Source organism: Acromyrmex echinatior, chromosome 1, assembly GCF_024713525.1.
Source record: "Acromyrmex echinatior isolate Ae372 chromosome 1, ASM2471352v2, whole genome shotgun sequence".
In the NCBI taxonomy this organism is placed as follows: Eukaryota; Metazoa; Arthropoda; class Insecta; order Hymenoptera; family Formicidae; genus Acromyrmex; species Acromyrmex echinatior.
In genome coordinates, this window is record NC_141852.1 from 12656344 (window position 1) to 12683883 (window position 27540).

General features: G+C 33.7%; 1 protein-coding gene across 5 annotated transcripts; it reads left to right on the forward strand.

Moving 5' to 3' along the window:
• Window positions 1-165: 165 nt before the first annotated feature.
• Window positions 166-24683, forward strand: LOC105146860 (myelin regulatory factor-like protein). Of its 5 annotated transcripts, none has more exons than XM_087412078.1 (18): window positions 166-754; window positions 16336-16429; window positions 19604-19825; window positions 20152-20243; window positions 20319-20614; window positions 20696-20959; window positions 21086-21264; window positions 21333-21549; window positions 21618-21776; window positions 21898-22224; window positions 22308-22567; window positions 22654-23004; window positions 23112-23286; window positions 23421-23496; window positions 23616-23728; window positions 23814-24067; window positions 24139-24358; window positions 24522-24683. In XM_087412078.1, exons 1-18 carry the CDS (start codon window positions 706-708, stop codon window positions 24597-24599), a joined length of 3426 nt encoding a protein of 1141 aa, XP_087268204.1. In that variant the 5' UTR covers window positions 166-705; the 3' UTR covers window positions 24600-24683. The 5 variants fall into 5 exon arrangements, with proteins under 5 accessions (XP_087268204.1, XP_011055747.1, XP_011055748.1 ...); XM_011057445.2 differs by having other exon boundaries at window positions 167-754; window positions 23613-23728; XM_011057446.2 differs by having other exon boundaries at window positions 168-754; window positions 21345-21549; window positions 23613-23728.
• Window positions 24684-27540: the final 2857 nt, after the last annotated feature.

Here is a 27540-nt window from a genome sequence, read left to right on the forward strand (position 1 = left end):
CCAGTCAAACAGATATCATATACATATGTGTGCGTGCGTGTGTGTGGAGTACGCGAAGGAGGCACGGATTTTTAGTCCCCGACACGGGCGACTCGCGGAATAGCTCCGTACTGGCGCAGCACTGGAGCAGACTGCAGGAGTAGTGGCAGCGGCAGCGACAGCGACGGCGACGGTGACGGCAGTGGTACAGCTCGCTATCTGGCTATCTCGTCGTCGTTATTCGCGCTACGCGTTCCCGCGAGTAAAAGCGGAACGCGCGCGCCGTATTCGTGTGTCGCGCGTGTGCGCGTTTTCATCCGGACCCGCGAAACCGATTGCATATCCGAGATAGACGTGCGCGCGATGGTGTCGCGATATCCATAGTTGGTATATAAGCCGATTCGTCCGTGCGAATCGCGCGCGAGCGCGAGGAAGTAGTGCGTGAGAGAGAAGCGAGAACAAGGCAAGCAGCAAGCGGGATTACGTGAAGAGATCTCCGACCGAAGGAGGAGAGGAGGTGGAGCGAGTTCGCGCAGGATCAGGTTGGTTGCGGCGACGGCGACGGCGACGACGACGACGGCGGTGGCGGCGGCGGCGGCGGCTATGCGGAACGTCGTCGCGACGGTGCGAGACCTCGTCGCGGCTCGAACGTCGCGGAATGGGGCCCGTTGATCGGGTCCGGGAGAGCGGCTACGGGCTTCGACGACCATCGACGACGACGGAGGCATGGACGTCATCGGGGACGGGGATGAGCAGACCCTCCAGGCGATTCTCGGTGAGTTAGTTTCCTTTCTTTCTTTCCTTCCTTTTTCCTTCGCCTTTTGCGTTTCGCGAAAGCGAGCAACGCGCTGTCAGTTTTTGTTTTTCTTCGGCCGCTCCGGTCGCGGTGCGGCACCTTACCGTGCGTTTACACAAGCTAAGCGGAGCCAAGCGGAGCAACGGACGGCTCGCAAACGCGCGGCTCTCTCGTTTTCGAGCGTGTCGCGTAACGGTACTAGATCCTTCTAAACGCGCTTGTAACAACTAACAGTAGGCGCGGATCAAAAGCGACACGAGCGCGATGACAGCTACGGAATGTCGTGAATTTGACACCGACACCGTTATCTTCCATCGCGTTTTACGCTGTCATGAGTCCCACAGTCGGGTTCTCCACCGAATATCGAAGTATGCGTTGACCTTAAACGTACGCACCGGATATACGTGCGCGTACGTTTTCAACCTTTAACTTTTCAGTTGAGAGGAGCGAAACGACGCCATCGGTTCACCGATGCTGGAATCGAAAGCAATGGAACGCAATTCGTGGAATTCGCGTGCGAAACACGCGGCGCATCGTCGGTGGGAGTTCGAGGGGGAATGGGGGGGGGGGGGGGTGGGAGGAGGTGAAGGAAGAGATGGGAGAGGAGGCTCGATCGGCTAGGAACTAGGATCGCTATTGTCGCTATATGTATAGTGTTGCGCGTCATTTCATTTGGCGAGAGAACGAGAAAAGTCTCTCGATTTTGCGATAAATGCATCGTTCGTTAAGTCAACTCGGCTCATCTGTCTTCTTTGATATCTGGGAGTCAATTTTGAAAGAGATAAAAATGACAAAAGAGTCATCAGATTCATCAGATGCTGACACTGCTGACCAAATAATTATAAATATTCTAGTGAATTTGCACTTACTCTTGTCATTTTTACTCATTTCAAGGTACACAATCGAACCCCCGTAAATCCGATAAAATGCTGTCCCGTATTCTTAAAACGATATTTTTTATGTGCGACGCTCGTCGGTCGGAGACTAATGCATATCATTTGGCAGGAAATATTCGAAATTTGAGATCGACGATAAAAATGTGCGTCGAAAGAGGATAAAGTTCGATCCGCGGTTTTGTAGGCGTCAACGCGTGCGATACGCTCGCGAAATCTTCCTTATCGCGAAACGCCGCGTGGTTTTTGCGTATCTGCGTCCCAGAAGATCCTTATCCTCATTTTTCTATTATCCTCGCTTTTCCTCATACCGGCATGACAGTCCCGAAGCCGAAGGAAACAAATTGACCACGCGATTAACGGCGAGTCAACACCCGAAATGTCCCATCGACGATCTCAGTTTCGTACTTGAAATTGTAACTCGAAAGTACTAATCCGGTAGACTTTGAAGTGCGAAGGTTAAAAGAGAAGAGTCATCATGCCGCTTATGTGGATACATTTATCCTACTTTTGCTTTGACTGCGACTCTGCCTCCTCCACACTCGCGGAAAAACCACCTTCGCATACCTGTTACACGCGCCTCTCAGTTTGATGCATCGCACTGAATCGCGTCTCGACTTTTTTTTTTTTTACTTTTTCCAGACCTCCCGAGGGCCTCGCTAGCTGCAACGACCGTCGATCATCGCAGTTGCGGAATATAAAATTAAATAGAAAAAAAAAAAATGTAGATACGCGGACGATTATCCTACTCTTCCGCGTATATTTACGTTTTCTTCGAAGTTTGCGGCCTGTTCGACGTCGAGTGCATTCACCTGTAACGAGTGCAGCGTAGCGTTCCTTATGTAGGTCAGAGGTTGTAACGTAATGTCCCCTCCGATCTTCGAGATGAATGCATCCACCTCGTCCCGGCATGAATCAGGAACAAAGCATTGTTGTTATCTCGTTGATCGGTGGACTCGAGAAACTTGTACTGTCAGCGACATCGATCTCACTGCCAGATCCGAGTCTTATAGATGCGTTTAATCATAGAGATTACTAATCATGAAGAAGAAAAGTGAAATAAAAAAATCTTTTAAAGACCTAGAAAGCGACGGAATGTTTTTCATGAGACGTCGGTATGATTCCAGAAAACCGTTAGGTCGGGTCAATCCTTTCAGTAACAGTTATTGGTCGATTCGATCGTTCTACATAGATCTCTCATTTTTTTTCTCTCCTGCGGGCCATCGACGTTATCCTCCAACCGTTACCAACAATTCCACTGTTCTCTCTGCTACTGCAGACAGATAGTGAAAGTCGCGTGGTGAACGTGCTTTTCCGTTTATTTGGAATTAATGGTTTGATAATTCACGGTAACCTATACCACAAGACGGGCAATGTACCGCTATATGCATTCACTTTTTGAGTCACCTGAGTCTATTCTATCGATACTAACATTTCTCTTGTTCAACAGCGCTCCTTTTATCCTCCGTGAGCCGCGTCTCTCGTCTTTTTGTGTTAAACGTTTATCTTTTAAATAGAATGAGAATAACATGGTTTTAATGAAAAGGTTGATGAGGTATTGGAGGCTGTTACGGAGTAACGCAGACGTTAAATGAATTATTATAATTGACAACGTGTAATGTGTACTACACGTTTATTTATACACGTATGTGATAAAATGCGTCATTGACTAGAAAAATGTGGAACATGACGTGATTTCATTCGTGCGTTTCAAAATGTTTTATTTATTTATTTTTTTCGAGCAGGCAACGCATATATATGATGAAACATATTCATTATGAGCCGTCATACGATGATAAATAATTAATTTTGACCTCTTACATTGTAATATTAATCCAGCACGTGTAACTTCATTTATCAAGTTTCTAATCAGACAGTACGTACATTGTGTTCTATTTAACTTGTACGTGCACATCTCAGAGAGAACTCCGGAATGAGAAACAATGGAGACAGTGCTCCAATTTCGTTCGATTCGTTTATAAATAGTAACGAGTGGTTTATAAGTTGTAGCTTATTACTCTCGATATAATAATAACGGGTACAAATTGCAACAAACGGTGTGTTGTCAGAAGAACCAATTTACTACTTGCTACTTACTTACGCCTCGCCGAGGCGACGCGCAAAGTTTTCGCAATGTTTGTCTTGAAAACCAACTTCGGGCTTCACCCGACAGTTTCATGGTACGATTTATCAATAATACTCTTTTTGAAAGACTGACAGAAATATATTTCTTTCATCCAAAATTTATGTCTTTTTATTTGATCAAATTGCGATTTTTATCCTTCGGCCGTCCTTCATTGCAGCTCGCGGTTGTATCGAGGAAATTCGCAGTTTCGTCGGACTTTGCCATCGATCGCGACCTAAAATTTATTTTGGACTACGAGCGCTTGCAACGAGTTTAAATAAAACGATAATGAAAGTCGAATTCGATCGCCGCGAGCTTATCGGTGATAGTTGAAGCTCTGCGGATGAATTATGGGATTTCATCGCGCATAGCATGGCCGTTCAGGAAAGTGGCGCGCAAGCCGTAGAATGTTTTGTGCCACCCACGAAAGCACATTGGTCGATGAAAAGCTTCGCGGGTCCGCCTTTCGCGAAAAGCTCGAGCATGCGCGCTCTTCTTGCTACGTCAAGTAGGAGAGGCTATTTACTAAGCGTTATTCTTGCCTTTGTTAACGTGTACTGTTGTGAAGCGTCCCCGCATAAATGTCTTTCAGAAAATTGTCGGGGGTATTATATTCTAAACTAAACCGCAATTTATGACAAGTGCTTCTCTTTCTGAGAAAAATTGAAAAAAAGAAATTGAAAAGAATGCACATGGAGGTTTTTATTGTCTGTATAAAATATTAATGAAAATCTTTATGAATAGAATTGATATAAAATATGTTTTAATGAGATTGATTAGTTAAATGATAAACATTAATAAAATATGAGAAAATTGTTAGTTATGATGTAATACGTAAGATTAAATTAAAGATTAAAAATACTTAGAAATAGAAATTCTTTGATACAAATATTTAATACAAATATCTCTATATTTAGGAGAGGGAGAGAATTTCGTAATGTTATTTATATTTTATTATTGCATAGTTAAAATGATGAAACTTACATAAATTAAATATATTTAAATATAATTGTAAACGCACAAAGTTATATCACACAGACCTTTCAGTTCTTAAAAAGGGGAAGTAAACATATCGCGAACATCGTAAACATAGGCACGTGCCCCAGGCATAATGGGGCGATTTGTTTAATCGATGGCAAGACCCTTTGATTCTGGTAGACCTCACAATCCGCGATCACTTATTGCATATATTTTTTTTAGGTATTACGAAGCGAAAAATATGTGTGGCGTACAGCTACTATATTAGATGTTATCTATTAATATTTTTTTCACATATTTTTCCTGTTAATAGCGATGTTATCAATATCATTAATTTTGAATATTTTAATTTTTTATATATATTTGCAGTTTATTAAATTAAAACTTAAATAAACTTGATCGCTCTTTTTTATAAAAACTCGAGTAAGTATATTATTTTAACAATTTTCTACAATAAATAGTGTCGATATTGCAGTTTTTGCAATACTGTCACCAAAAGCGAAAGCTGAATTCAATCGTTGAAAGTTTTATCGAGCATGAAACCGTATAGCAGTTCACAAAAGAAGTTAGTAATAATTCCGACAAATTATATTTTCAATAGGTCCTTTTTTCTAAAATTCGTAAATCAGAAGTTACGTAATGAAAGTTTCTAATTAACGATCGCTCTCGGGCACTATTCTTCATCTTCCTTCCTTGAGTAAATTAGATGTACAAATTGTCAAAATTATTAATTAATCTTTCGTTACTCATATTTTTTTTAAATATATGTTACCAAAGTTTGTTACCAAGTTACAATTTTTATATATAAAAATTATATTTTTATTTTTTAGAAAGGATAATGAGAGTAATGTTTTAAACGATTGTGAGCAGTGATTATTGTGATTCGACCTATTGTAAGTTCGAATCGCGACAATGTCTTCATTTGCCACGGTTAATGGTCCTCGCTATACGCTCAGACGCTCGTCGCGGACTTTACTACACCGACTGCTCTAGATTTTCATGGGAGATTGTTTATAATGCAAGAGAGAGGATGTGTGGACTACTTTACGACTTACGAGTCGCCGTTGCCGACGCGATCGTTCAACGTACAAACGTTCTACATGTAGAACGAACGGACTGGTTATAAAAACCGGAGGAAGCGATAATCCTTTCTATTAGTAACTTTTTCTTTTAATTCTATTTGCACAAATGACCTTTAAGCGCCACATCATTCAAGTAATGAGTCATATCGAGAAAAAATGTATGAATCTTATGGTAGTAAATCGTAATAATTGGATGGATGATCTGTCTGTTTTTGATATTTCTAACAATGGAAAACGCATGCCAGCAGATATTTTATATACATAGTTATATATGACGATTAAATGCATATTTCAATTTTGCAACGATTCTCGAAGAAGAAGTTCAGGGATGAAAAAGTTGAGAAAATTAGATTTATCCATGAGATGTGGGCAAAATTATATTTATAATATATATCTTGAAAACTAACGTGGTTCTAATATTAAAACATATAAAAAATAAGAGCATAAAAAACCACTGCACAAGTTATAGTTTGTGATATTTAATTAAACAACTATAACTTGTGCTGTGGTTTTTTATGCTCTTATTTTTTATATGTTTTTATATTTATAAATTTGTCTTATTAATGCGGAACTTTACGTTTATTTCTAACGTCAAATGCGATCAAAATACTGTATATTTGTATCATCAAAGTGGCGCAACTAGTGAAAGCCGATGAATACCTCGAGCTAAAGTTCAGGGGGCGTATCACTGTGGGAATCAAGCGACTTTTCTCTCCGCATTGTACTACGAAGATTATGATTATACTTGATTAAATTATTATCGTTAAACGTTTGACGCACCTGTCGTATAACGCGTCGCGCTTAAACGCCAGTGAACAGCTAGCAAAAAACGCAGTATTCGTAAAAATACCGATTTTTTATTCAATTCCTTTTTCGTGAAAGTTTGAAATGTATTCTGGTCCCTTGGAAAAATTCCGTGAGTTTATCGATCCCGGAGACGATGCTTGCAAATTCTCCAAGGAGACTATTATACGGTAACAAAACGATACGCTTCGAGCTGGATATCAGTGACATACAATGAGACACGATTCAACATGCTCACGATCACGATGAGGTAGGGAACCGTGGAACGTGGTATTACGGGAGAAACATGGCCCCGGCCGTTTTCTGCTGATGTCCCGATGTCGTGTCTTCCGTTCGAGTCACGCTAACTTTTCTCGCTCGTCCCCGTTCTCGATCCTTCCCCCTCCCCCCTTTCCTCCCCCTGAAATACAGGCCGATTTATAATATATTCGTACGCGCGAACCAATAGTCTTCTAGGCGATCTAAGTGCTTGGAAATGACTGTTTTATTCCGTGGATACGTACGTACGCACGCCCACGTTAGACACATTACCATATTTATTGCTTTGGCAATAACATTCGCATTCGTAGGCGAGCGTGTCACGGATGAGCGATGTGTGGATGAGGTCAGGCGTTTGGGTTAAATGCTCGAGCACACGCGAATCCTTATCGTTCGGCAATGATAGTAAATATTGAATTTATTTTCACAATTATGAATTAGAAATTCTATAATTCATGGGAAAACGATATTCCATAACGATATTTGATAAAGTTGACAAATCGATAAAGGATCTAAAAAGGAAATTTAATATTCACAATTAACAGAGGAAAACCCTTTATTATGAGATAGGCGCTTAATATGACATAGTGATGTTTCTGCTAAATTAATAAATGCTATCTGTTGGTTCCATCATGAATTTATTGCTCTTAGGTTGAAAATTATTTATAGTGGGAAATTCATAATTAAATCATGTCTGTATTCGTAGTAAAAAAAAATTTTTAGAATGGATATTTTCAAGTTTCATTGAGATGAGTCTTTAAATCTTGTCTTAATAAGTAAATATTTTGCAATAAATTCTGTATGTAGCGATAGAGTAAAGTCGTATCAACAGAAAAATACGAGATATGTTGAATTGCTTAATTATAGAAGTTTGATGATCGTAAAATTATGAGACATGGAATATGATGATAAATATATTCACTTCTAATACGAAATAATCTGTGCTCCTATGAGCCGAGTGACAATCGTTGCTGAAGTATGAAATGTTATTGTACAGTAATAAAAAGAATAACCGAAATAAAACATCGAGTGCATGTTTCTGCGATGCTTGGTTCCAACTACCTGAAGACGAGTCCTGAATACAATACATCGCATGCTTATTTTGTGCTCACACTGGCTATGCTTGTTTGTCGATTTCTCAAGGTATCTCATATTATGAACTTAATTTTATGACTTTGTGATTTACTCACTTTTTACATTTTTCTGATTTTCAGAAAAAAATAATATTCGAATTAAATTTTACATTACAGTATCTTTTAAAGCTAATTAAATACTCTTAAAAAAATGATCTATTATTTTTTTTAAATTCTGATGCCTATAGACTTCCAGCAATTACAGAAAACAAACTGATGATCATAATAGATGATCATAATAGGGGCCTTTTCTCTATTAAGGTTTTGATATAAAACCAGAATCCAGGAGAAATACTACTAACGTAAGGTTTGAACTGATAGTGTGTAGATGTTTACATTTTACAAAAAGTGTGATTTCGATTTTTTCAGTTTAATTAGCTTCTTGGATGTGTATTTTAATGATTCAACAAAGTATATGTTTCACATCGTATATATATATATATATCTCATCATCGCTTTATAATTCACGGCAGATTTCTGAATACGATCGAATAAATATCGAGCAAGTTGTTCATGCGCAAGTTAACTTGTCAGGTGAAAGGTATAGGTGTGGCTAACGTAACAATTCACACTATACAAATTTAAAGTGAAACTTTAAATAATTCTCATCGCCGCCGGAAAGTATCCAATTATAATGGTTATCGTGAATTCATGCCGGTGCGGCACGCATCAAATAGACTAGACCATCTAAAATTATAAACTATCTTAGTACTCGTTATAAAGTACGCTTTTAAAAGATTGTCATTTTTCTAACGACGGATCTTTTTAACAAATTGTAATTTGTTTTTATTTATAACTTATATTTATTGACGTGTTCAGTCAAAATAAAGATGTAAAATTGGAATGACAAAATGATGTTCACACGCGCAAAAAAGAAGATCAATGAAAAATGTATAGATATTAATTTAATAAAAGAACGAAATAACGAATCGTGGAGAAACGTGGCGTTCTATGTGAGTTTGTATCGTTAAAGCACCAGCTGCATACTTTTACTATCCTTCGAGATTCTCCTTGAACCGATGCGCGAGTACATGAGTCGAGAGAGAGCAATGCTTCAGAAATCATGGCTTTTATGCGCGCGTGTAATACAGATACCTCCGATAATCACAATGACGTTAACCACAGTGATAGTCTACACGATTTACCGTAAGGCAGCCGAGCCGAATGGTTGTTCAAAAACTTTGATTACAAAGAAAAAAAATCCATATTTCTTCTTTTCTTATTTATTCTCGTTGTTGACTTGTACAATCATGTATCATAAATCATTTTGACACTTACATCGGTTAATTGCTCCATTGTACTGGCCTGAAATTGGTTCACGATAATTGCGCACGAAACTTGTACGATTTGCAGACACGCATTTAATTAATAATTATATATATCTAGTGAATAAAAGAAATGTCTGCATATATAATTTTTTATATTGAATATTGAATAAAACACTTTTTTTTAAGAGTCACGTTTCTATATTTATAAAATTCTTTTAAAATAATTAAAAATTTGCATGTGCAGCTATTAATTTTTTTTGTCGTTTACTGTTTGCTAAATAATATTTCTCTTGTGTGCGATTCCAAGTAATGGTTTATCTAACGTCAATTTGCAACTTGTGATTATCATTACCAACAACGTAAAGTGTATAATTATTACTTTAGTTCAAACACACTTCAGTAGTAAAATTAAACATATATATCTCTTTCACGTTGCAATAAATCAAGTATTGCGGAAAAAATGCCGTACTATTCGTAATTCCGATAAGAATCTGATGATGAGGTGAACAATTGAATCAGCACGAAGAACACCGACAATGCCGGTTGTATGCAAATTCCATTAGTACTGTAAGACATAATGAAATGTTGATAGTTGCTAGCGCGACCTCGCAGGTTTCTGTAATTGTAATATCACGCTATATGTGATCACACATGTGAGGTAAAGTTAAACAGCAGATTTTTAAAAAAGCTAGACACAGGAATTAATCCATTACACAGAGTTATCGAATGATAATACTATTCAACGATTATAAAATATTCTGCATTAAGTGTATGTGAAAAATTATCTTTGCATTAAGTATATAAAATATTTATAATTGTTATTGATCTTCTTAGATAATAAAATAAAAATTAATAATTGATCGGAAATACGTATTTGTTACAACCGAATCATATCTTGTGACAGAGAACATGTCACCGAGAATGTCACAGATTTCAATATTTTTCTCTTTTATTTCTTTGCGACAGATATAAGTTATTTAAGATTGTAAATTTTTTAAGTCGCTTAATCATCAGTGACATTGCTTGTAATTGCCGATCATTCTCGTTCTACATATCTTGACGTTTATAGGCGATACACACCACATATCGTGCACGTTTTAAAAGTCGCTTTATTATAGAGAGTCTTTGTGTACAGGAGATCGCCAGCTTATGAAGCGGCGCAATCGAAAGATTTACGAAGACAATTATCCTTTTCGCGGACGAGAAATGACAGAGGATAAATGTAGCGTTCAGAGTAGCGATGAATAAGTAAGGCCATTTAACCAGAAGCAAACATTTGCATATTATCGGTCTGCCATTACCGTCGCCCTTTTCCGATCGCATGGTCTTCAAAATCGAGCCTGGGAAATATTCGTTCGGTGTACCCAGTCCCGGTCGTGTTAATAGTAATATAAACGGAGGGTTGATACAACGCAACGCGGGCGAGCACTTAATGCGTGATGCCGATTATACGCACCCGTGAACATTTATGCACGCGACGAGAAATGGATTCACGCTCTCTCACTCAGTGCAAAAGTGACGGGCGTGTTGTGAATAGCAGGTGTTTACCGAAAGAATTCTGATAGAATAATTGGATCCACAAGCCCCTTTAATTGTTTAATGTTTCATACATATGAACGATGATGCGCGTTCAAGTCATCGTTAATCGACAAAGAGACGATGCGAATAAACGATTTGTTCAGTCAAGACAGCATTACTGTAGAAATGAACATTGCTGTGTATCTATACCTTAACGCATATCACGATATTAAAATTTAAAAATTTCACGATTGTTTAAAGTAAGAATTTTAGAAAAACTGTTTCTTAATTATGTATACAATTGTGTATACAATTTCTATTTTTTTATATTTCTGTATACATAATCATTATAATTGTGTATATAAAGAAGGAAATGGTTTATCGAAAAATTAATTGTTAAAAATTGACACTAGTTGATAATTTAATTTTATATGAATTAGTTGGAATTGTTTTAGAATTAATCATATTATTTCGCATTTTCTTAGAATAATATACCTATTACAAATGAATATAAAATACCTTAATTTTATATACTATATTCCAATCGTGCGTGATAAGTTATTCGGTCATCTATTGTTAGATACGTAATTTAAATATCAAGTCTTATTGTTAGTTAATTGATAATCGATATCTGAACTCATAGCGGATAAAGAAAAACATTAATTGCAATTTATAAGAAAAACATTAATCTTTAAATTCGTATGACGTCTTATGTACGATAGTACACACATATCGAAGAAAGGGGCTGCGTATAACCACCCCTTTCAGTCTGAAATAAGCGCCGCCCTCCAGTCAAAGAGGAAATCCCCTCTATACTTGGAATATGGTGGAGGTATTGGAGCCCTCCGATGGAGGAGACCCGCGATTAAGTTGTGAACTATCGTAGACTGTTGTGCCCAACTAGAAAACCAGGACTACGAGCGATCTAAGTCCTCATTTTCGCGACAGACAATTAAAAAGAGAGATTCAATACTAATTTTATATAAATTACCGTCTCGAAGTATCGTCAATATTCCGTCATTGGAATATCTTGTCGCGAATTTGTGACAAACGAATTTTAATAATCTATTGTTTAATTGGAATATTTTCGTGGAAAAAAATTATGAAGTGCTATGTAAAATGTAAAGACCCATGCGATATCTGAACAAATTATATGCAAAGTGATATTTATTTCATTTAAATTAAATCTTAAGTTAATTCAACTTTTTGCGACATTTATTACATAGCGATGAAGTGTCGTCTTATGAAGTCTAATCTTATATCTCAGACAATTTTTCGAGAGTGATACAAGTTTATTAAAATATTTCCGTCGCCATGGAATTTTCGTGGGCACTTCAGCATCAATCTAACGATCAAAATGGACGAAATCATCCAAACGATCATCATGAAGATGCTAATATTATCAATCAAGTTAACGCTCGTCGTTTACTCAACGTAGCAGGTAATCGAATATTAATGAAAAATTTATGCAACAGAATCCTTTTTTCTATTTTAGGAATGTTGTTGTAATTACAATATTTTATTTATAGCAAAAATATTATGTAATGGCTAGTATTAAAATTAAATAAGAAGGATAAAAGCCAATAGAACAAGTTTAACAATCTTAAGATGGCAAGATATACACATCTTGTGGTTGCTCATTTTATTAGTCTTTATCTTTTAATTTAGATTTAATTTTTATTTCTAAACGAAAGTAAAACTCGACTATTACACTGTTGATTATGTTAATTTTACGAAATCATAAAATACAAAATAATAAAGTCACAAAGTCCTAATCGTAAAATTTAGGGTCGTAAAATAATATTGATAATATTTTTGAAAAAACGAAAAAATATAATTTATTTTTAATAAGAGAAAATAGTTCCTAAGATATGTTTGAAGTAAAAATGCTAATAGGTGTTTTTCCTTACATCTCAGAAATTGATTTTTTCGTATTTATTCGAAGCAGACATTTGTCATAGAATATTGGAAAATAAGGTATATAAAGAGATAATTTTTTTTATTGGAATTGACATTAGACAATTATAATGTTATAGTTATTGAATTTGAAATAATGAATGAAATCGACACAACGTAGTTGTCAATCCTAGTTTATTTATTTTTGAAATTTGGTTTTAAAATAATAAATATCTCGTAATCATTTCAAATAAATTAAAAAGCACCGAATGCAATCGAGACTAAATATTGATGTTAGTTGATCCTAAATTTTATTATTAATTTTTGCAATTATATTATTGTTTCCAAAGCGCGCATGGCTTGATCGATTAATTCTATAATAAATGAGAAAAAATTACTTTTTTCTTTTAAATAAAATTTTTTAGTAGAGGAAGGAGAATTCTGTGACGAAAATACTATACGCAATCCTGACTTCATTAATTACGTTTGTTTGTTTATGTTATGTATTCTTGCTGATTTTAAAACAAAATTATTATTTTTTATTTAATTTTTATATAATAAACACAATTATGTCAAAGTTGTCAAAGATATGCATGATATTGATATATTCGTGATCATGAACAGCAGTTTAACACCTGTCCACAACTTGTTCGGACCCCTCGAAAACCTCTTAATGGCCGTGAAAAAGAATGCTGCACCCTGCTAATCATTTAGACCTCAGGTGGGACTCCATCGGATTTGCACTGTGCTTACGATGCGGCAGCTGCATGAACCCTACGATTAACAGGGGTGAAATCGACAACTGGGTTTCGATTAACTTCCTCTATTTAAACGTTGTCGATACGATCGTTATGATACACGTGTCGCAAGAATAATATGATGGTGGTGCATAGATGCGTTAGTATTACTTTCTATCGCCATGTAGATTACAACAGTTGTAAACATTTCTATATTCCTCTATATTTTATTGCGAAGGATGAAAGCTGGCCAATTTTCATAGACAAGTCACTGTCCACGATGCATTTCTATTTGCTTTGCCGGAGAAAGTGGTTGTCAGGCATAGAGGTCGAAAGCCTACATACGTCTTTATACATAAGTCTTTTTACATCATTCGAGACTTGATTGGAATAAGCGCAATTATTACACAAATTGTTTTACCTGGGATTGGAGACTTTGCTTCAACTAAAATTAACATTCCTACACATTACGCGACAAGAAAAGATGTATATAATTACGTTCAGTGAAAGTAACATTTCTTTATGTTATCACGAACTGAAATTAATTCTGATTTACTGTGAATAAAATAAATATTTTGCTATGTTCCATTTTTCTTTAAAAATACTATTTTTACTCATTGTGTACCTACTAACATATATAATATACATATATATAAATAAAAATAATATATTTTAATAGAAATATTTATGTATAAAAAAATTAAAAATTCACGAGAGAATTTTTTTTAGAGTTTGCTCTGAAAATACGGTAGTCGTGGGACAACATTGTATTTCGAAGAATTTTATGTACTAATTTTCTCTCATTCACTAATAGAACTACAATAAAATATAAAATATGTTTGATTAATTTTACTAAAATGCTTGTTAAAAATCTTTAAAATTTTGTATTGTATCACAACTACCATATTTCCAGGGTAAATTTTAAAAGAAAATTCTTTACAGTTTTTCACAAAATAATACTAATTCTAATTTTTACTATTAATAATAATTAATATAGTATTAATAATAATTTCGCTAATTTATAACTACGCATATTTGGTGCATATTGGTGTAATGATATTCAGATTTAAACGGCCAACCATGCTCAGAGAGGCGGTGTTTGGTCGATACCTCGATAAAGGGTTGGCTGGCAACGACTCATCTACCCTCGTAACTTACCCTTCCAACTCTTTCCGTAAACGCTAGGCGCCATGCACATCCTAGACTTCATTTGCCTGATTATTTAAAAATGGTAGCTTTTATTGCAGTCAATAGCAAAGAAAGATACTCATTGTTAAAAACGAGTAAAAATTATAAAATTTTAAGCCAGCTTTTGAAATACTTCAAACTATTGGAAGCATTATCGAAGAGAATGTTGTTGTTCCGGTTATTTTTATTAATTTTCATGATATTGATGTGTAATATAATTATTTCTGTTTATTAATTCGTTATTTACCAAAAATCAAAAACTTGTTGCCCTATGAGATCACTGAAAATCAGAAAATCTATAATATAATTAGCATCTTTACGTGAAAAAAATTTAAAGCATCGCGTTTGTTCAATCTGGTCGACTGGTATATGTTGATTTAAATAATTAAGTTGTTTTGCTGTATATATTTATCATTTCCTTATAGGCGTATAATATTATTATGTCTAGTATAATGTTATAATGGTACATTTAATATTCTAAGAATAAATATTTAATAGCTTTAAATATTAAATAATATTATGCGCCTACAGGGTTATTACTTAAATTTTTCACTTTTATCATATTTTTTAAACTTTCTTTATACAATAGTTTTGTTTTTACAAAATTGTTTCATTATATAAAATAAGCTATTACTATTGTTATATTACAATTACTATTTTATACAATTTCGATAAAATGTAACAATTCAAAATAAGAATGATTCTCCTGCTTTATATTGCATAACATTAAATATTGATGAATAACGCGACGATTAATAATTGCTCTAATATTGGAAAACTTTCGACGAGACGACGCGACGCAATGTTACTCGTTATTCACTTGAAAAGTGTCCTTACTCTCGGGGCTCCCAACGTTCGGCTTAAACGTTTATGAATGTTTGACCGGAAGTAACGTATTACAACGCTTTGCTTGTAGTCTTAAGCGCTTAAGTATATACATGCTTGCGTTTCTACATTTCAAAACAGGATCGAGAGTAATCAATGTTGATTAGGGAGACCAATGATTGCTTTAGGATTTTTAGATTTTGCCAAGTAGTTGGTAAATTTTTTCTTTAGTCTCGCGCAATTTCCATCGTGAGAAAATTATAAATCTGATAGATTGTTTCCTATAACTTTGGTGTTTAAAAACATTTCCGTCGGACGATATACATAGAATTTAGGGACTGTTGTAAAAAAATTCGGTTGTTCGCGCTACTATTTTCCCTGCCCGTTGACGCTTTGTTCATTCAACTGTGTCGTCTTCTAGTCGCAATCATCCGTGAAATTTGTTCGTGTCCATTCAATAAATCAACTTTCTCCCTCACTAAAAACTATCAGGGACGGTAACTTACAATATGCTTTATTTGAAATCTCTTTCCCATGTAGATGCATCTCTCACGTGAACTCTTGCAACTTATGATGCAACAAATGACGACGACAATCGTTTACGTGTGTATGTTTGAAATAGGCGCATAGCAACAATTTTGTGAGATTTATAATTATATTTTATGTTAAACAGTATTGTAGAATGAATATATATTATCGAAATTCGAAATGGATATGCTTTCATATCGACTACAAATCTACAATTAGAAACTAGAAATCATAATACAAAATAATAATGTAATAAATATATTACATGTACTTATAACAAAAATAAGTTATTGTTGTCTTAATGTGAAATTTTTAATCCTTTTTCAGGACGTGGCGATTTCGTCGGGGGGATAGACAACGAAGCCTTGGATTTTTCGCAGTTGGAGGACTTCATCAACAGTGACAGTGAACAACCTGCGACGTGAGTTCGAAGAGTATTAACTTTGCATGTTTATATGATTATTGTTATTTCCATTTTCATCTTGAACTGATTGTAAAAAAAAAAAAAGAAAATCTACCGATTAGACAAGAAACTTGATCTCGGACGTTGAAGCGTTCAATCTGATGACGAAGTTTTAACCACATTTGGAAGCCATGGTTAACGCCTACAATGCGCGTGTTCGTCACACGTCCGTAATGCGTGTCGCCAGCGCGATGATCGCAAAACTCGAATTGTTGTTTGTCAGAATGCTAATGTCAATTTACACTAATAAATCTATTAAAGACTCGCATTAATGAGTCTTTTTGATCAAACATGGCGAAACATTGCTCCTCATCCATATGTCACATAAACATCAATGTATCGCATCAAAATCTAGAAACGCTTTTTTTTCACTTTTTTTGATTCATCAACAAATTTGAAGACAATTCTGCAAATTGAAATTAGAGACTTACAAAATATTGTAAAAATACATATGTGCAATGCGAACTGCAAAATTCTGCAGACGTTTTCGACACTCATATTGGCGCCTTCTCAAATTATGATAATTAACGAATTCAGATAATACGCTTCTGCCGTCCAACAGCACGAGCACGCGTTTCCTGCGAACGACATGATGTATCAGGCTAAATTTCTAAATTGCTCCATCTAGACACTATGCTCCATCTAGATACTATGTACTTTGTCACCACATTATGGCGATTATTATAGAAATTGTTACTATTGACAATATTTCAATTTTATTAATTCAAATTGCCTCCTGTGATAAATTTTGATAATTTTCCTCGCATACAGTGCATATAGTGCATATGAACCGAGCAATTAAAAAAAAGATTATATTTTTCCTGTCTCATTGCCATAAATAATACGCGTGAAATTATTTCTATAAAATTTTTTAAATATTCTGCGTAGTAAAACAAACGAGAAGAACCTAACAAAAGTTTGAGATACAGTTGTCGCGTATAAATTTTCGCATATAAAAATTAAACATTTGACAAATTATACTCAATTAAAGAGTAAGAAATTTTTTAAGATTATAAGAAAGTTAATACAGCGTTGTATATAAATTGCGATAAGTACAGATCATAATTTAAATTAAAAAAAAATTAAAAACATGTGTTAAGTATACGTATACAATAAACATACGTTGTTAATCAATGAACGTTGATGCAACATACGCTGACCTTGATAATTATCATAGACATATATCGACACGTACGAATTTAGGATTTCATATTGTCTCAAAAATTGTTTCTTGGAGCAGTTCTTTTGGCTTTATGTATAATAACATTTCAAATCAGCGATTTTTATACTGATGATGTCTATAGCTATTTTATTTGCAATCAGATCAAGAATTTCAGAATAACCAATTTATTTGATAATAAATAGTTGTATGATTAAATCAATTATTAATTACAGCATATAATTGTGTATATACACACATATATATATATATATATATATATATATATATATATATATATCAAATATGTTTATGTATAAGCATAATAGGTACTCGTATCGTTATAAAATATCGTTTTATATTATTGTATTGTTGTTATTGTAATTTCTCAAGTGAAGAATAAGAAGTTTAAATAAAAAATAAGAAGTTTAAAGAATAAGAAGTTAAAGTTGATGCTTTAAATAAATAATAATAACGCACGAGTTGATATAGTTGGCTCTCAGCCTCCCATTTGGCTTCGGGCACGAAAACATCTTATTCCAGACCTGATCTCGCATATTGACGTAATCGCGTACACCAGGAAACGCATCCAGCCATTCTTTACACGCACACAGTTGTACGTATGCGTATGTATACTCAGTCCGCAGACAGATATTCAGGCAGATAACAACCGCAGAGGTGTAATGATATAATGACAGAGGCAGACGGAACGGAATTGATGGAATCACAGCGTGCACACTGCGTTAACCCTGCTAATTCGACTTCCAGCACTCGTCTTCCATTAAAAGACTCTCGGGATCATCGCACAACGACCGGATTAATCGAGAAAAAAAAAAGATAAAATTTTATTCTTGTCCAAGTGACTCGTATACTATTTATTCAACAATAGTAAATCCTAATTTATTAGTTTGGTACTTCAAAATATTAAACACTTTTTATGTATTTTTTTTTTAATTTTTTCATCTTCTAGGAACAGGTCTACTTTATCTTAGATTTTTTAATTATTTAATTATTGATTTCCGCATGCCTTTCTCTTTCTCTTTGTTATTTATTACTCTTGTGTTTCTGTATGTATTTCGAAGTATGTACACGTGTATGCATCGTGATCGATACGCAATAGATATGTTATTAAAAAAAAAAAAAAACATTAGTTAGATAAGCGGAGAAAATTCATAGTAGCGATTCAAATGCGAAATGATTTTATATGGAATTGTTATTTAGAAAAAGGGATACGCCATATAGAAATATATATTTATTTTTCGATTCTATAGTTGCATTCATTACGAAATAATATGAAATAACGCGCGAGATATCACGATAAAAACCATATGTAACAAGAGATAATAAATAGACAATGATAGGCACAATTTATATTTAAAGAATCAGAAATTTCCATTCGATTGATGATATAATTACAATAGCTTATGCAATAAGTAGGAACAGGTATTTTACATGATTTTTTTAACGTGATTGATAGAGATTGCGGATTGTTATCGATTGTTCCTGGTTACCGTATTTTAATCAAGAATTCGTGGAAAATTCATAGATGATTGTCGCAGATTGTCGCCGCGAATCTTTCTTCGATAAAAACTGTATAATAGAATCGATACCATATAATTAAATTCTCACGCATTCTGCAAGTTGAGGAAATTCAATGCGAGATGCAGCGCGAAGCATCATTTACCGCTGTACTACCAAACTGTGATTCAGGCGATAACGATATCTCGTGTTTTGCAAATTCAACGTGCAGTCGCAGTCTCGGCATGCATAGTTCTTGAAAGATCAATAAAAAAGATGTTGACGTAGCACACATATCGACTTCTATCAAAATGTTTTCTGCATCTTTATACACATATCAGGTATCTCTAAATAGTTTAAATAAATAGTACGAAGTACTCTATTTACTCTAGAAGTAATGAAACAAAAAAAAAAGATAGAATAGGGGCTGGATGAAAAATTCGTTCTATGTTTAGATATTTCGCGGACACCCTTGCCCACAACGAAAATGGAGGTGGAACGGTATCTCACGGTGGCCGAATCGAGGCACCCACGTCGCAGCCGGTCGCCCAACAGCAACCACCACGACTACCTTCGCCGCAGATGACGCAGGCTCATCCAGTTTCGATAGCGTGTGCTTCCGGTACCACGACGGTACCCAACAGTGGCTACAAAGATCCGCAGGCGTATGTTCATCCGTAAGTCGAACTCCGAAAAATAAAACTGACAATAAGACAACTGTGATTTCGTCACGTTTATGAGAGCTAAATTAATATCTACTTATTAATATTTATTTACGAAAATCAATATGAGCTCTATCTTCCCGTATATCAGACACGAAATGAGAAATAAAATTCGATGAAATTACACCGATTCCACAATGTTATTGTAGTTTTTAAATAATAAAGATTTTAGATTACACTGGATTAAACGTGACTTCTGTAGAGTTTTTCTGTACAGAAAAACGACATATCTCTTGTAGCGATTTAATGATTCGATGAAAATCTGGAACATCGCTTTCCAGACACGCGCTACCGGAAAGTCCACCGGATAGCGGAAGTGAGCCACCGTACTCACCGCCGGGACATAATGACACTCAACACGTACACTCACCACGTGAGTATAAATACGCTTGCATAAGAACATTTTACGAGACAATTATAAAAAATCTACAGTTGCCTATAATTATAGATCAAAAAGTAGCTCTGCAAGAGATACTTTTGCATCAGTATCCTCCTAATTTGCTACCACCTTCTCCGAGAACATTGTCTGCACCGACAACGGATCCTCTACTGTTAACACCGGTTCTGACATCCCATCTTACATCGGGAACGTCGAATCTTCCTACGCAAGCTCAGATAGGACCTCCTTTAGTGCCTTTATCGCATGAACATAGTCCGACTGGTATTAACACGTTATACTCCCCTTTGCAATCGATCCCAAAGAAGAGAAAACTCAGTCAAGATGGCCTTATCCACGTCAAACAGGTGCTCTTGCATTTTATTCGTAATTTTGATTGTTTCTTTTTTTTTTAATTTGGATTATTAGTTGCAATTGTTATTTTTCAGGAACCCGAACTGAGTACTGTAGAACACAGTTGCAGCAGCAGTAGCGCAGTGCTGGACAGCGACGAAGTCGCTGATAACAATTACATCGATGCAAGTTATCAGTGTATTCGGTTCCATCCTTTCCAACAAACATCTTGGCACGTTCTTTGCGATCATAATCTCAAAGAGTTACCGGTACCACATTATAGAGTGGATGCCGATAAAGGATTTAATTTTAGCAATTCGGACGATGCTTTTGTTTGTCAGAAGAAGAATCATTTTCAGGTATTGCAGAATTAATAAAAACATAATTTTTCTGAATTTAAATGTATCAATATATGTGTGTGTTATCAAAATTATATATAAATTTTTATTTTTAAATAATAATATTTACAATTGTTATATTTTTAGATAACATGCCACGCGCAACTTCAAGGTGAGGCCGTATTTGTAAGGACTGGTGAAGGTCTAAAAAAGATAAGCGGTTTTCAACTACATTTCTATGGAGTTAAAGTGGAATCTCCGTCGCAAACGATTAGAGTCGAACAAAGTCAAAGTGATAGAAGCAAGAAACCATTCCATCCTGTAACGTGAGTTTATATATCGATGCTATGTATAAAGCAATAATATAATTAAATACAGTTGGATTATGCTGTAGATTGCATTACAGAGTCGAATTAGGCGGTGAACGTGTTACAAAAGTGACGGTTGGTCGCTTGCACTTTAGCGAAACTACAAGCAATAATATGCGTAAGAAGGGAAAACCAAATCCGGATCAGAGGTATTTTCATTTGGTTGTTGGATTACATGCTCACACTGCAGACCAAGCCAGTTATCAAGTAGTGGCTCACGCATCGGAACGTATAATTGTTAGAGTATGTAAAATCAATGGTGAAATTGTTCCATATAGAATCAAAATTGATTGTCATACGTTGCATTATAGGCGAGTAACCCAGGACAATTTGAATCAGAAGGCACTGGTGTGGGTGCTGAAGGTGGATGGCAGAGAGGAGCAGCTCCGGATAGTGTATATCATGCTGGCAGAGTTGGAATTAATACGGACAGACCGGACGAAGCTCTTGTTGTACATGGCAACATGAAAGTACGCGACTTTCTTATTTACGCATAATTACATATTTATTGTCATTGAGAATTAAATTAGATATAATGTTAAGTAATTTAGTTGCGTAATAATACATCGTTAAATGTAATGTATCACATAGGTAACCGGTCACATCGTTCAACCTAGCGACGTAAGAGCGAAACAGAGCGTTCAAGAAGTGGATACGCGCGAACAATTACGGAACGTACAACAATTACGCGTTGTTCGTTATCGATACGCTCCAGAATTCGCACAACATTCAGGTCTGGATATTAAACAGGAAGATACTGGTGTCATAGCGCAAGAGGTTCAGCAAATTTTACCGGAAGCGGTGTTGCCGGCAGGTGATATAGTCCTGCCAAATGGTCAGAGAATCGAAAATTTCTTAGTAGTAAATAAAGAGAGAATATTTATGGAGAACGTTGGTGCTGTCAAGGAATTATGCAAGGTAAAAATCGTTTGTCAGTCCCTCATACAGCGTTATATAAGATATTTAATTTTTTATCTAATTATATAATCGACTTATTACAGGTGACGGATAGTTTAGAAACGAGAATAGATCAATTAGAAAGAATAAATAAACGATTAGCGAAATTGAAAAGAGGTGATAGTCTAAAGAGTTCTATCAGCACAGTATCTAGTATATCAGGCAATAAATATTCATCATCTATCAATAATAAATCATCTTTGCACGGAAAAACAAAAAGACTCGAAAGAGAGGAAGAACTTCTCTGCAGTAATAAATTTATTCAAATTATTATTGTTATACTTATTCTCATCATGGCATTTTGGTAATTATTTCTCTAGCTTTAATTTCATTTTAATCTGATTTCGTTTTTTTTTTGAACATTTAATTAATTAACACTATTAATTTCAGTCTTGTTGCAATGGCAACATTATATTTCTTAGAATATCAAAAACGTAGTACCGTTGAATGGTCTGCCATGGCAAGCAATGGAATGTTGGCTATTGGCCCGGCTCATCCACCGACAATGTCTACCACTTCCAATTATAATCATCGATATAATTCGTTATTACATAGCACATTATCCCCCTTCTATACTAAGCAAGGATCATATACAAGGGAATTAGATGGAGGATTATCTGTCAAAAGTAATTCTCTTACCACACCTCCTCCGCACACAAAACAACAATTATACTCTCAGGAAATAACATGGTATCCGATGAGCATCCATCCGGGTCCTCAACCTAAACATGAAAAAAATAAGTCAGTAAAATATTAATTTTTTAAATGATGTTTAACATCATTTACGAAAGAAAACATTTTGTTATACACAGATTCATTAAAAATATTATATTAATAATATATTTTAGCGAATTCCCGGGAAATTGGCTTAGTAGAAATGGTGCAGGTGCTGTTCCAAGCAATGTGGACGAAAACGATCAAGGCTCAGATATAGATTCTTCATCTGTTAATAAAGGTCCAATTCCTTTAGGAAGACCTGAAGAGTGTCCCGCACATTTTACTGAACTCGAAAGTCCATGTCAGGTACTAGAAAACTTATCAATACTATTTACTTAAATATTACTGATGTATATATATCTGTATGTACATACTTATAGATGTACAATACATCTATAATATTTATTAAATAAAATATAAACACAATGTTTATATTTTAGATATATTGTTGCACAGCTGAGATTCATCAGTTAGAAGATCCTCAGCCTGATCATCCACCAGAAAAAAAATCCATTTGTAAGTCTCATATCTGTTTTGTTAAGTTCATTAAAATATAATGCGATTGAATTATTTATGTTATATACAATTCGAAATGTAATATTGTACGATAAACTTTATTTTATTATTTTTAGCAGATCACTTGGAACAACCATTAAGTATGCCACATGAAGAGAAACGAAAATTAAGTAAGGGTTTCCAAAATGGTATTAGTCCATCCGATCCTAGTACTCAAACTCTTGTGAAAGAGGTACAGATTCTTTTCTTAAATTATTATTACATCGGAAAGATTATAACAAAAAAAGATAAATTAAATATATTTGCGTACCTTATAGACAAATTATAAGTATTTACATAAACGAACAAGACGAGAAACTGGTGGTGGAGATTGGGGAGAAGTTGCTAGCAATGCTGCAGGATCATTACCACCAGAACCTAGACCACAATTATTCGTAGTAGCAAAAAATTTTAACACTTCTTTGGATCAAAGATATTGCTCTCCATCGTCACCAGATACACCCAACAATATTAGTTGCATTGTACCTTTATCGAAACATATGCCAGATACGCATTTAACATTACATTTTGTGTAAGTCACGCATGTGTGTATACTTTATGTGTATTCAATTTTGATAGTATATTAATCTTTTTTTTTTATAGCGGTATGCCGTGGTATTGGCAAATTGTGCAGCAGTGTTCCTTTTCATCAAACTCTGGTATAGACGAAACAATGGTGTGTGGTTGGAGCTATACTATGCAGCAACAATCTCAGTATATCGAAAGTAACAATCAACCGGGTGATCAATCCTTTCCTCTTGATGTCGCTCATTACCTTAGGAAAACTTTAAAGTTTCGAATACCTACGATGCAACCTCAAGAGGTAATTATTTTATTGTGAAGATTAATAATTAATTTATGATATATATTTTACAAAATATTTACAATAGTAAATGTAGTAGAGTGAAGACGTTATAATATATTGAAATTCTTAATGCATTTAACATCGGGTAACATAGTTTAATTATCGTATTATTTTATTACAGAATATTTGCAAGAGTAAACATGATGTCGACTATTTGGAATTTACATTGCATTTTTATCGAGACTGCGAAGAACAATGAATATTCTTTCCTTGTACAACACACTCTATAAGAAACTTATACGTTTTTAGATATCTAACAAAAGTTAGATTTCTTTCTTCTATATGAAGCCTTTGTGCCTTTGTAATCTATCCTCTGCTTTTCATAATTTACTCTTGTATTTTATACATCATATTGTATTGCAGTACATAGTATATTATTTACTAATAAATTAAACATAAAGTATACATAATTTTCATTTATAGTTAACACGTATCATTGTGCAGGAAATTTTTCTAGATAGTGTATGAACAAATCATACATACACACATACATATATATACATATATAGTATGTATTTGCGCAAACACACACACACATACACATACATATAATTATCTTATTATTCACTAAGAGTTGGCAGTAATAATGATAACAAATAAGTAGTGGTTGATGGGTGAACCAATTCTGATTATAATATATTTATAAATTGGTGTTGTCTCAACATATATATATGTACATATATATATATATATTTCTTTAAATATATATATATATATATTTAAAATATATATATGTGTTTTAAATATATATATATATATTTTTTTAAATTATTTTAATACTTTCAAGTTAAATTAATTATTAACGAATCAATTGCAAAATATTAAATAGATATATAAAATGTGAGATAAAGAAAATATGTGCTATAATGTACTACAAAATGTATATATGTACTAGTGTAAATCAGTTTTATAATTTTATACCCATCAACATGCTACATCTTTTCTAATTTATTAACGGTTTCCTATAAGAAACTTATACTCAAGATCTAATTGTAAACATATATTTCTACATTTAGCATATATCTTTTACGTAGTACACATTTTAATTTTTGATACTGATTTACAGATAACTCATTGTATAAAACGTAATATATAAAACTATTAATTGCTAACGATGTTTTAGATTTAGATACTTGTGGAGTTAAATAAGCTTATCAAAATATTATGTCACATGAAAAGCATTATAGTGTTTCAATTGTAAATAGTCTATATATCTACTATATAATTAATTTCATTTCACGATGTACAAACAATATTGACTATTTAATGTTATAATATGTTATATAATATTGTTATTCAAATAAGGAAACAATTTATCGTTGGTTTTAATAATAAGTTATTTTTAATTAGAGCCTCTTTTTCATAAGGATGACGAAAATCACCAAGACAACTAAACGTTTTAATATTACAGTTTGCTATACTATATTTGTTTATTAAATGAGTGTTTATTATAGAATTGTGCGAGTTCCTAAAAATATTGTACAGTAAATGTTTAATGATAGAGATGATTTACATGCACATATTTTGTCACATTTGTGTTGGAAATGATAGAAATACACGCAAGAATTATAGTTTAGTAAAAGAAAAGTTATTAGGAAACATTTATTCCTGATTAATTACGCTAATTTTAATTTTATATAATAGAATAAAATATCCAGATTTTAATTTTTGTCTAATAGCAATATAAAAACATGTACTTTCATTATTAACTGACTCGTACAATGTTGTCAAAAACATGAGCAATCTCTAAGCAATTTAAATATATATATACATATAAACATCCTTGCCGTCCATATGTATTCTGTATGGCGAAAAACAGTTCATACAGAAACTTTATAATTTATCGATTGATTATCTGTACTATATATACTCAGAGCTCAGTGCACAAACTTGTGATGTATCGTAGAGAAACTGAAATTTGGATAATTATTAGTATATATTATTATCCATATATGTATGTATATATATATATATATATGTGTGTATATATGTATATATATATATACATATATATATATATATATATAAATTGTATAAACTACACTTTATTGTACAGTAATATACATTTAATGATATTGATATATATATAACAGAGTAATATAGTGTTGCTAAATGATATCTGCAAATTTTATTTATTATTTTTATTCAATTTATGTTATTACAATACGTAAAAATTTTTCTCTTAAAATTTATTCTTTTAGATAATTGTCTTACAGGGTATATCGTAACGTTTATACGTGATAAAAAAAGTAAATTATGGTAATATATAGAAAAGATTCTTATTATATGATATGAGAATTCTGCGTTTTCAATCTGCATACATGCATTGATATATTTTGAATTTTTCTTTATGTTTAATATTTCTTTTATTGTTATTTGATGTCATTATTTTGATTGTTATTTGATGTCATTAATTTTGATGAAAATTGTTATTATAATTTTTTTATCTTAATGTACGTGAAGCTACAATATAATATTATAAAATATAGATATAGATGTATTATATAATTATATATAGCAATAAGAAGTATCTCATACATTATAAGCAAAAATATTTTTAAGTCTTCACTTGCGCATTCTGCGAGTAATAAATTTATATTCATAATTACATTGTGATTTATTATTTTATTTTATATACTACTACATATGAATTATATATATATATATATTAGGTGTTGGAATTAATTCGTAGCGTTTTTTAATGAAAGAATGTTATTTATTTCACATGAGCATTAAAAAATACATTAATGAAAGTACTTCCCATCACTTGTAAAACGCTACGAATTAATTCCAACACCTAATATATATATATATATATATATATATATATATATATATATAACATAAAAGTGGTTATAACTCGGAAGCGACTTATTTCCGGACCTATATTTATATAGGTTTTTTTCCTTCTTTGGGTCCCGAATCATTTCCCGAAGTATTGCGGGCGATTTTCCGGGCGATTTACTCTGTATAAGATGTAATAATGATTTTTATTTACCTCAAAAATTGTTTTATTTTTTATTCTAGAAAAAAATATTTTAAACAAAAGTGGAATGAAGAGGATGTACAGGGTGGGCCATCTATTGGTACGTTTTTAAAAATGCGATCAAATGAGCATACATTGATATTTTTTATTAATT

Bases quoted from the DNA above. Each gene is read 5' to 3' on its own strand.
- LOC105146860 (XM_011057441.2), top strand. From the start codon at position 12,149: ATGGAATTTTCGTGGGCACTTCAGCATCAATCTAACGATCAAAATGGA. The intron at 19,826-20,151 runs GTAAGTCGAACT...ATCGCTTTCCAG, and splicing joins CCGCAGGCGTATGTTCATCC to ACACGCGCTACCGGAAAGTC. The intron at 20,244-20,318 runs GTGAGTATAAAT...CTATAATTATAG, and splicing joins TCAACACGTACACTCACCAC to ATCAAAAAGTAGCTCTGCAA.